Consider the following 12,149-nt stretch of genomic DNA (forward strand, 5'->3'; position numbering starts at 1 on the left):
TTATAACCGTTAAAAGTTTTCAAATAAATAGCTTAAAATAACTTATAATAACAATAATTAAAAATAACTCTATATAAATGATTATATTGTTATCTTTAAAGTCAAAAATAAAGTTTGATGTTTTAAATAATTATAATGATAGAAATTAAAACATTAAGCAAATAAATTTTAAAAAATTAGTTAACAATAACATCAACTATAAATAATATTAAACCATATATAATATTTAATTTTATTGATGTGTAACTCGCGAATAGAAGTTCATTCAAACGATTGAGATTATGACGTTATAATATATATATATATATATATATATATATATATATATATATATATATATATATATTATCATATAATTCAAAATAATCAATATATTATATCAAATTAATATACGAATTATTATATCAAATTTAACAACAACGTTAGTGTTATATTTAAAAAAATATAAATTTATAAATACTTCAACTATATAGGTTTTTATGCGCATTACAATGTCAACTCAAATAGTGATAAAAGCAAAAACTAAATTATAATCTCAATTTAACTAAAATATTTCTTAAATATATTTTTATAATCGTTAAAAGTTTTCAAATAAATAGCTTAAAATAACTTACAATAAAAATAGTTAAAAACAACTCTATATAAATGATTATATTGTTAGCTTTAAAATAAAAATAAAAAAAAACAATGTTTGATGTTTTAAATAATTATAATGATAGAACTTAAAACATTAAGCAAATAAATTTTTAAAAATTAATTAACAATAAAAACAACTATAAATAACACCAAATCATATATTATATTTAATTTTATTCATGTGTAACTCGCGAGTAGAAGTCATTCAAACGATTAAGATTTTGAAGTTATAATAAATGTATATATATTATCATATAATTCAAAATAATCAATATATTATATCAATTTAATATATACAAATTATTATATCAAATTTAACAACGTTATTATTATATTAAAAAAACATATATTTGTAAAGACTTTAACTATATAGATGTTTCTGTGCAACGCGCGGATATTCGCCTAGTTTGAGTAATAAAATCAGTCTGACTCGACGTCAAACGATATCATATGCATTGGAAAAAATGAGCATGTATCACTAGATTGAGATTTCAAATATTGTGATGGGCAAAATATTAATTTACAAGTAGAATAAATGGTATGTGCGTCTGTCCTTAAAAAAAGTAGGATTTAACATCATATATGCAAAGTTTAAAAACCGACACTTGGCGACAAAATGCTGCATTATATATATTAAATGTATTTTAGGAAAGAATATTGAAAAGATTGTTTGTGAGCATTTCTTTAATGGAAACCTATCAGGCTGTGGCCAATAAATATCGTGTTTCGAACATTGGATCCTTCCCACTCCTTTTGGTATTCCTTTTATAAATCTTTAGGCATAATATTGTTAAATGGTGATTAAGTTTTAGATCTGTTTGATTTGATATTTTAATTTTTTTTTAAAGGTCCGATCATTCATATTTTATTTTCATTCTAGTTTTATAAAACTTTATTGTTTATTTTATTTGGAATCTATAAAATTGAAAATCAAATTTTACAACCTAGCGATTCAATTTGATGGTGATGACTGCATTCTAGTAATTTTTGTAATTGCATTATTTTTAGGAAATCAATTTTTTTTCTTTGATGTGGTAGATATTGTGTTTTTTTTTTTTTTTTGGATTTCTAAGTGTAGAAAAGTTAGGTTGTGGGTCTTTTAGTTATTTGCAAAATCCAATCTTAACCTGTATTTCCTTATAATAAGTGTTTTCTTACATCTTTATAGTTTTTTATAAAATTCTACCGCTTAAAAGAATAATCACTTTATATATATATATATATATATATATATATATAGAGAGAGAGAGAGAGAGAGAGATAGATAGATAGATAGATAGATAGAGAGATTAGATTATTGTGTTCTAACTATCTATTGTGTGCATGTACGATTGATTTTGAACCAATCATTTTAGTCATTTTAAAAAAGTAATTAATGCATATTATATGTTGAAGATATAATTAGTATTAATTAAATCTTCAGCATTTAATATGATTAATTGCTTTTTTAAAATAAGTAAAATGATTGGTATATAATCAATTATACATACAAACAATAGATAGTATAAATATTTAAACCTAACTATATATATATATATATATATATATATATATATATATATATATATATATAGAGAGAGAGAGAGAGAGAGAGATAGAGGTTTATTTGAGATCTTGTTAATTTTGTGAGACATAGGGACACAATCTAAGCTACTAATCTTGGAGATCAAAAAGTTTTAAAAAATAATTATAAGTTGCAAAATAAAAGGAAAAATTCAAAAATTCATTTTTAAAATATTATTTTCATTATTAATTTATCCAAAATAAATAAATAAAACCACCGTTTTTTTCGAAATATGAGTGATATATTCTAATAGAATATTACACTATAAATAATCAAATTGGATTTTTAGAATGTTAGAATATTCTAATATTCAACTAAAATTGGTAGATATGCTAAAATATTCTAATATTCTACTTGAATTGTTAGATTTGTTAGAATATTTTAATATTCTATTAGAATTTTTTGAATATCTATAGTTTAATATTCTATTAGAATATTCTAACATTCTAAAATTTTGATTTGAATATTTACGGTATAATACTTTATTAGAATTTTTTGAATATCTATAGTTTAATATTCTATTAGAATATTCTAACATTCTAAAATTTTGATTTGAATATTTACGGTATAATATTCTATTAGAATATTTCACATATATTTCGAAATAAACGTTATTTATTTATTTATTTATTTTGGATAAATAAATGATGAAATAATATTTAAAAATAAAAGTTTCAAAAATTTTCATTTATTTTGTATTTAAATTTTTTTTTTTTATCTCCAAAATAAACTGCTATGATTATGTCCTCATGTCTCACAGCATATGATGGTTTCACAATATATATATATATATATATATATATATATATATATATATATATATATATATATATATATATATATATATATATATTCTTTTATGTGGCATGACATTCATCTCACATATGTTTAGTGTCAATTCGCGGAGATTTGGGGGCTGAAAATAAAATAGGTATAAAAATTGAAGAACAGAAGGCAAAGTTAAAATTTATAGTTTTAGGTATAATATATAACTTATATATATATATATATATATATATATATATATATATATATATATATATATATATATATCTTTACTATCTTATAAAAGAAATCCCACTATTTCTAAAAATAGATTGAATATAATAATATTATTTTTTTAAGACGTTCAAATCATTAAGTTAATAGTACAAGTAGTCATCAATAAAATAATATTAAATTTTAACATATGTCTTGAATCCTTATATTTCTCAACAAATTCTATATCCTTCCCTGAATTTCGGATAATTCAAAATTTGAAACCATCAGAAAATACATGTTGATTCAAATATCTCTCCTGCAGATGGCTCTTTCTTAACAGGTTTTTATTTTAATCCTTACTTGTAATTGATTTCATCATTTTTAACTTTTTGTATTTTTATCTTATAAATATATTGGGTGAAGGCTTTATTATATCAGGTTTGTTCCTAAAAAGGTTTTTACTATGTTTCTTTAATGTGTTGGCTTTGCAGGTTCATAGAACTCAACCATGAGGGCCAGTTAGAGCATTGTATTATCATTAGTTTGTATATTTTGGCATCTTACTTTTGCAATAAAGAACGGTTAAACACAAGATTTGACATGATTAAGGTAGTTTGTATATTTTTCATCTTGTTTAGTCTAAAAATAAAACATTTTTCATCATTGGTCCTTATACTATCAAGTTTCATCACATGGACTTCCTGATTACGGTGATTATTGTCCTTATTATAAGGTTCTATATAGATTTTGTTCAATATTTTAAGGTTTCGAGAACCTAAATCAATATGAATTTTTGAATTACATACCATCGTTGAAAATGTTTTAATTTGTGATCAAACTTGGTTTAAAATCACAATGAACAAGTTGACACCTGAGTATTTTGGCCTTCTCAAAGGCCTATTTATCGACTTTTGAATCACAACACCTGATATTCTAAAGGTTTATTTTTATAAACTATTATTTATATATTTTAGCATTTTACTTAGTAGGACATTAAATTAATAAAGGAATTAACGAAAACGGAAAAAAAAAAAGGACGATAAACAGTACAAGTGGTTTGGGTATGTATAAATGGAAGTAATAACCATTTAGGGGGTGTTTGGCAAAAAAGCTTATTGCTTATTAGTTTATTAGCTTATAAGTTAATAAGTAAGTGTAGGGTAACTTATGAAAAAAGACGTATTAGAGGTTCCCCACCGGAATAAGTTATTTTAATCCAAACACTTTTTTAACTTATAGTGATGTGGAACATAATAAGTTGTTTTAAAAAACCTTAGCCAAACACCCCCTTAATATGGTATGGTAATGCTCTTGAAAAATAGATGTCATTTAATATTCATTTCTCGAAGTGAACGCAAAATGCTTTTAACTCTAAAAAAATCAAATTATTCGCCGTCCGCCGCTTTGCGCGGGTAGACGGCTAGTATATATATATATATATATATATATATATATATATATATATATATATATATATATATATATATATATATATATATATATAAAGGGGGGGGGGGGGGGGGGGGTGGTGGTATAAGCTCCGCCAATGAACTGTCAATGTTAGTTATTATTCTATTTTTTAACTTTAAAATATTCTTATATTAAAGTATTTAATATATACTTATATCAAGCTCAAAATATACTTTACCTTTTTTTCCTTTCGCCTTTTGGAGCATTTCATGCACGGTGGAGTGTCCACACATGCCATATTGCCATATGGGTTTCGAGAAAAAGTGTGTATGGTATGATGCACGCATATAGAAGTGTGTGGTTTATGTATTTCATTTACAAATATTCAAATTAAATGAGTTTTTTTAAATAAAAAAAAGTCAAAAATAGAATATATATTAGTGGGGAAGTAGGGAACCATCAAACATGTATTTATTTACATATCGGTCTATTGGTTTTTCATATGTGGAACAAGATAATAATATAATGTATTTATGTTTTTACCATGTCCATATGATAGACCAGACAAACGCATGTATGAAAAATTGTAAAACAAAGTGAAATAAGTTTTATAATTAAACAAGATTCATATTGATACAAACAAAAACTAAAAAAAAAATCATCTAAAATGACGTATTTATGCATTCTTTGAAACAAAACATTATTATTATGATAGTCGAAATTAGCATGTACATGCCAACATGGATGATTTATAATACCTTCCAAGCATCAAAAGTATATCATGCTCCTCCGTAATTTTACTTTCAACGTTATATATACAAACCCTTTAATATTTCAAAATAAACCTTCTCAAAACCAAATTAAGATCTTATCACTGGCATTAAAAAAAGCAATTGATATATTTACAATACTAAGTGTGAGACTCGTGTATTACACGGGTTTATTAAAAATAAAAATTTAATATCAATATATAAATATGAAATGTTTTATAATATAATACTTTACATAACAGAATGTAATCTTCTGAAATTTTGTAAAAGAAATTAAATTGTTTGAAGTATTTATGAGAATTTATTACCAAATTAATAGGATGATTTTATTTCCTTATAAAACTCATTACAATTTTATGGAATTTTATTTTAAGAAAATGGAAATCCCTAAAAAATTCAAGTGGAAAATAAAATTTCTAAAATTCTCACAAAATGAAATTATCAAAATGAATGAGAAGATGACAAGTGAAAAAAAAAAAAAAAAAAAAAAAAAAAAAAAACCTTGATTTATTAAAGAGGATTTGTCTCCACATAAGCTACATTCACTTATACTCAAAATTGCTAATTCTCAAATTTTTATTAAGTCGTAGTAGTTTAGATATATTATTTTAACAACTTCAATTTCAAAAAAGTTATTTCTACAAACATAAACCGTAGACAATATCTTATATAAAAGTAATACATTTGGAAGCATATCCATTTTCTTTGTGAACTTTATTATTTGTGTAGATGTCTAAAGAACTTTATTGATTGGCAACATCTTCTATAAAGTTTTATAATTTTGTAAATAAAGCTTTTCTATAAAAATCGATGTTTAACAATTTGAAGTAAATGTAAAAGCCTCTCCTTAAAACTTTCAATAAGTTTTTCATTTATTCCATGAAAAGCAACAACAATTATTCTAATTATAATTTATTTTCGATGTTCATTATTTTTGCAACCAATCATCCCAACACCAAAATCAAAGGCTTCCAGAATTAACTTTTTCAAGGTAAACATTTTTCCAAGTTGTATAACATAAATTTTCAAAAAAAGAAAAATATCGAACCAAAGAAATTAAGTTGGCAGTGAAGAAACAGACCTAAGTTCTCCATTTGCGTAAACATAAAACATAACACCCCAAAATAATACGATTAGCTGTTGTCTACTAGAGTCAACAGCTAAAATATGTAACACATCTTACATTGGTCAAAATCTGGAAACAAAGTCAAAATCAAAATCTTTTTGAGAACGCCTCTCCACAGTCTAAACAAACAAACACCTTTTAAGTTGGCTTTCTCATGTTACGCCCTGCACGGATAACTTCATCCACAAGTAACAGCTGTGATGCAATCACCGGTCTACAAAAAAAAACAAAAGGAAACAAAACTTAAATCTAATAATCTATATATATACATACATTTTTTTATTTAAAACAGAAAAGGGAAAATAAGAAAGTACGCTGAGTTGATGATTTGGCGTTTGACAGCGTAATTGTCGAAAATGCCCTCCATCTGAGGGTCAATTGGATCGCCTGTGTGTTGATTTAGTCCAACAACATTCCCATTATCATGCTCCCCCTAATCAATTCAAGCGAGAGACTTTATTATATGAAAAGAAAGGAAAAGAGAAAAGAGAGACCAAGGGTATAATGGGAATTACAGTCAAAGAAATTATGACGTCTTGTGTATCAAGTCCAGAATTTTCAGCAAGTGTCTTTGGCACAATAAGAAGAGCATCCGCAAAAGCTTGAACACCAAGTTGAGCACGCTAAAATAACACAAAAAGTTTAAAAATTAATTAATATTTGGATTTAAAAAGACCACAGATGATAGAGAGAACAAATTGTCGAATTTACCCCTTTAACAGTTTTCTTCACTTCATTAATCAAATGCTGTCTGGCAGCAACCTCAAAAGCACCAGCACCCTTAAATACATATTAAATAATAAATATGTTACAAAATATAAGCTTTACACATAAAAAACTCAATTTAATTAAAGTCAAAAAGTCAACGCATGTTCTTACTCTAACAACTGCTTCATCTTCAATGGTGTTTTTGACTGATCGTAGGCCATCTCTAACAGCATCCTTGATTTGTGCAATCGTGTGGTCATTTGGTCCTTTAATGATAATAGAAAATAAAACAAATTATCACTATTTAAAAAAAAAAACTAAAATCAAAATTAAGATTTTTTTTTAAAGAAAAATGAAAACTTTAATTACCTTTGATTAAGATTGTGCAGGAGTTTGGATGCTTTACATTCTCAACAAAAGTATACTTCTCTTCCCCAAGGACATGCTCATACACAAGTCCAGCCCATCCAAGAACATCAGGGGCTAAATCGTCCACAGAATTAACAGCTTCACCACCACATGCCAAAACCAAACGTTCCATGTTTCTCCTTTTGGCTCTTCGAAGTGCAACTATCTGTCAAAATTACCAAAAATAACCCTTTACAAGTTAGTTACAACCCATTCCCCCACGTGAAATTACCAAAATACCCTTATGGATATTTATGAGTTACTTTACTTACCCCTGCCCTGGCAAGAAGATCCAATGATGGAGGGTCGATCCCTTTCTGGTTGATAACAACAAAGTTGTCATCAGGACCACACACCTGCAAACACAAAGATTTATTAAAAATGTGAAATTTCCCATTTTACCCTTTACCCTTTTCCCTTTACTTATTTTAATATTTATCCATCACTTGAGAACAATGTTTTTCAAAGCAATGATTTTTCTATTTACTTATTTAATATTTATCCACCACTGAATTGCCATGAGATTTATTAGAATGTGAAATTTCCGATTTCACCCTTTAGTTTTCTAATATTTTTTCCATCGCTGAGAACAATGTTTTTCAAAGCAATAATTTTTCTATTTACTTATTTAATATTTATCCACCAATGAATAACCATGAAAAATATTAGAATGTGAAATTTCCGATTTTACCCTTTAGTTTTCTAATATTTTATCCATCAGTGAGAACAATGTTTTTCAAAGCAATGATTTTTTCTATTTACTTATTTAACATCTATCCACCACTGAACACCATGTGAAATATTAGAATGTGAAATTTACCATTTTACCCTTTACCCTTTACTTGTTTAATATTTTTATTCAACATTGAATATACCTTGTTTTTCAAATCAATGATTTTTTTCACTCTCTCATCAACAGAACGTCTCTCTGCAACAACCATTGCTTCTCTCTGTTCCGCATTTGAGTAGAAAAATCCAGCATTTATTTCACTGAAAAAGAATTCTCAAGTTAACTTAACATTTAAATATTCATTTTACCATCATTATTAAAATTAAAACATGAATATTTTACCTTTTCTCATACTCCAATGAGACATTACATGTCAAGATGTGACAATTCTCAGCTCTCCTCTTCATATCAGGATGTCTGGATCCATGATCAAGAACAAGGCCTTCCACCTATTTAATATAATCAAAAAAACAATTAAAAATAATCAAAAACAAGAAAGAAGATTAATGTCAATATTTATTTAAAAAAAAATCAAGTCTTAACATACCAAACGAGTGTCTACATCAAACTTGTGGCGCATGTGCATGATCTCCACCATAAAAAGATCAATAGGTTCTTCAGGTTTACGGATGCAGAGCACCTAAAAAACATGAAAATATTAAATAATCAAATGCATTTTAAATAAATTAATAAATTTATTTATGTTAAAGATTTATAAATGTAGAAGTCTCACCGCATTCACAACTATGTCAGTTAATTGATCTGCCAAAGATTCATACAACTGCACACAAAAGTTTTAAAAGAATGAAGGGCTAGAAATATAAATATATAATATGCATTTTATTAACCAAACATAAACTTAAGTGGAAGAAAAAGCAGCATACTTTCATTGATTTGTTTATTATAGCATCCTATTACAACACTATACTTTGAAAAATCTATCCAGTTATAGCAATTTTACAGCTACAACTAGATAGATTTTTCAAAGCATAATGTCCGATTAAGAAAAAATGGAAGTAATATGCTATGATTTGGTAGATTGTTTTGAAATACAATTCTTTTAATAGGAAAAAAGGGTGGAAGTATAATGTTGTAATGAAAATAATACAAGTAGGAAGCTATAACATAGAAATAAATGAAAGTCTGTTGCTATTTCTTGCATATAGCTGCAAGAAAAAAAGAGCAAGTTAATAAAATAAAATAAAAAAACCTTGGTTCTTAATGTTGTTCTTGCTACCATCTTTAGCATTTCTCTATCAGGTCCATCACCCATCACTACAGGAGTCTTAAACTTTTCAAGAAATTCCAGTGTTGCCTTTTTGGCAATTTCAAAACCATCAACCACAACACGTGGATGCATCCCTGTGTGAACATTTAACATTGTAAATAATCATAGTTTATTTTATATAATCATAAAACAACTGAACAAACTCGAAAAGATGCTAGAAAGATAATAAAACCTTCATCAATACAACGTTCAGCCTGTTTCATTAGCTCGCCAATGAAGATGACTGTAGATGTTGTCCCATCACCACTAATATCATCCTGTGCAACAGCTGTCCTTGCAATCATGATGGCTGTTGGGTTTTGAATTTGCTGGAATCATGAAATTAATCTCAGGTTCAAAGTTTAAAATTAATCCAAAACACATCAAAAGGTAATATGAATCCCCATATTACAAAGGACAATGAGTTGGTATGTAAATTGTAGCTTTGATTTTGCATATTTACTTAGGTTTCTGAGTTACAGATTCAATCCTTACTCGTATTTAATTTTAAATGTATCTTACTGTATTTTCAGAAAAAAAAAGGTTTTTTATACCTATATGTCATTTTCGATTGGATCAAACGTTTCTGCTTGCAAAAATATGCCTACTTTTGTTCTATGACTAGATCACTATACACAAGGAACATACCATCTCTTTCAACAAAGTGTTTCCATCCTTGGTTAACTTGATATCTCCAGCTCCTCCAACAAGCCTGTGAAACGATTTACACAACAGTAAGCATAATAACAAGCCAAAACAACGATATAGTTTAAGAAAAAGCAAACACGGAAACTACGGAGGATGAAAATAAGAAGCTAACATCTTAATGGTGCCTTTAGGGCCGAGGTTACTCTTGAGAACATCTTGTAAACCCTTAGCGGCATTTATGTTCATGTGAAGTGCAGCCGATTTGTTAAGCACTTCGGCATTAGGGTTCAGAACCCGTAGAGACATCTTCGATCCTGATATTTTGGGAGATAGAAACACAAATGTTGAGTTAGGAGAGATGAGTATAAGCGAGGTAGTGAGAAATGTAAAGGAGCGAGAAGTTACCTTGGATTAGTTAAAAGCAGAGCGGATCTTGCAGAAGTGATGATGACGAAGAAGATCAGGGGAGGGAAGAAAACTGCGTCGGAGCGGGAGTTCTTCAGAAGTGAAGTGGGAGACGGTGGAAGAATGTTGGTTTTTAGGGCTTCTTTTTGGTGGAATGGTTTACTTAGCGATTCTTTTAGTAGCGGTGTGACGTCGTTTCGTCCTACTAATCAAAGTTCACACTTCATACACTAGTTTAATGATTTATCTTTGGGTTTATTATTATTCGGTAGATGTTTATAATCCGTCGGCACCACGGATTAGAAAGGTAAAAATAATTTTAATTAAATTATAAGGTAATTATTAAGTAATGGTAAAAAAAAAATTAATAAATTAGGCAATAGATATTACAAATAAATTTTTTGTTGGCGTGTTTAATATATGTAAAATGGAGGAGTGAATTAGTGGAAATTTGATTAATGAGGAAAAACCGTAGAATGACAAGTGGCAAATAATTAATGTGAAGCTTTAATTGATTGACACGTGGCAAATGTGCTACTCTTTTATTAGGTAGGGAGATTCGTTCACTAGTTCACTATATAATAGGTGTATATATATACTACAAAATTATTATGAACTTAAATTTAATAAAAATATCACTCAAATTGCGAGTATAACTTTAGGCATTCTTATGACAAAAAAGATAATCCATCATCATTTATCATTTAACTCAACTACTTGTCAAAAGTTAATAATGTAGTAAAAGTTAATAATGTAATATGATGATGAATAATAATATGTTATGATTATGTAATGTATTGTAAAATCAATATGTAAATAGTGCCCTATAAATAATTTGATATGACACATAATAATAGCATTAATAGTAGTATGTGTTTATGTGGCTTGGTTTGAACTCAGTAAACAAATGACACATAGATACATACTACTATTAGTATCACTATTAGGTATCATATCAAACTATTTTTAAAGCATTATTTACATATTGACTTTACAATTACATTACATAATAATGACATACTATTATTCACATACTTATGATATACGATATATTTCACCACGCTACATTATTAATTTTTTAACGGGCAGTGGTGACATAGTATGTTGTGATGGTGATTGGTTTTATCTTTTTCCCCCGGATGATAGTGGGTTGATAGTTGACGTCATTGTTCCATTATTGGTGAGTCTTGTAGATTTTCTTTACAATATTGGCAAAGATGTCGTGGTGCATTGAGGATTATCTGACATAGTTGTTTTTTATATCTCTTGGTAATTCAACAAGGTGTTTGGTAAATTCTTCAAATGTACTGACTGCTTGTAATCTTGCTTGATTAATTAGTCTCGTGTTATCTTGAGAGTAGAGTAGCATAATATCACTATAGTAGTTGATTCGAACTTCTGCTTTTTTTTATTAATGCCTATTCTGGAACTAGCAAGATAGACACATGTTAATATTGAGATGAGATGATTAGTTGTAACACTCGTATTTTTAGGTA

At 27.2% G+C, this 12,149-nt stretch overlaps 1 protein-coding gene across 1 annotated transcript; it reads right to left on the reverse strand.

Annotated features, from left to right (window-relative positions):
• Positions 1 to 6,422: 6,422 nt before the first annotated feature.
• LOC145097383 (T-complex protein 1 subunit zeta 2) lies at positions 6,423 to 10,810 on the reverse strand. Its single transcript, XM_079034931.1, has 16 exons — positions 10,654 to 10,810; positions 10,421 to 10,562; positions 10,249 to 10,312; positions 9,794 to 9,929; positions 9,544 to 9,695; positions 9,067 to 9,114; positions 8,881 to 8,973; positions 8,676 to 8,782; positions 8,479 to 8,593; positions 7,876 to 7,959; positions 7,565 to 7,769; positions 7,367 to 7,461; positions 7,199 to 7,267; positions 7,003 to 7,110; positions 6,802 to 6,920; positions 6,423 to 6,701 (listed from the first exon to the last, which is right to left on the reverse strand). The coding sequence occupies exons 2-16, from the start codon at positions 10,552 to 10,554 to the stop codon at positions 6,626 to 6,628; spliced, it is 1,605 nt and encodes a 534-aa protein (XP_078891057.1). The 5' UTR covers positions 10,555 to 10,562; positions 10,654 to 10,810; the 3' UTR covers positions 6,423 to 6,625.
• Between the last annotated feature and the right edge of the window lie 1,339 nt (positions 10,811 to 12,149).

Source organism: Lactuca serriola, chromosome 4 (genome assembly GCF_051521515.1).
Source record: "Lactuca serriola cultivar US96UC23 chromosome 4, Lser_US96UC23_V15, whole genome shotgun sequence".
Taxonomy (NCBI): Eukaryota; Viridiplantae; Streptophyta; class Magnoliopsida; order Asterales; family Asteraceae; genus Lactuca; species Lactuca serriola.

Bases quoted from the DNA above. Each gene is read 5' to 3' on its own strand.
- LOC145097383 (XM_079034931.1), bottom strand. From the start codon at position 10,554: ATGTCTCTACGGGTTCTGAACCCTAATGCCGAAGTGCTTAACAAATCG. The intron at 7,960-8,478 runs GTATATTCAATG...TTGTGTTTGCAG, and splicing joins TCATTGATTTGAAAAACAAG to GTGTGTGGTCCTGATGACAA. The intron at 7,111-7,198 runs GTAAATTCGACA...GTGTTATTTTAG, and splicing joins TGAAGAAAACTGTTAAAGGG to CGTGCTCAACTTGGTGTTCA.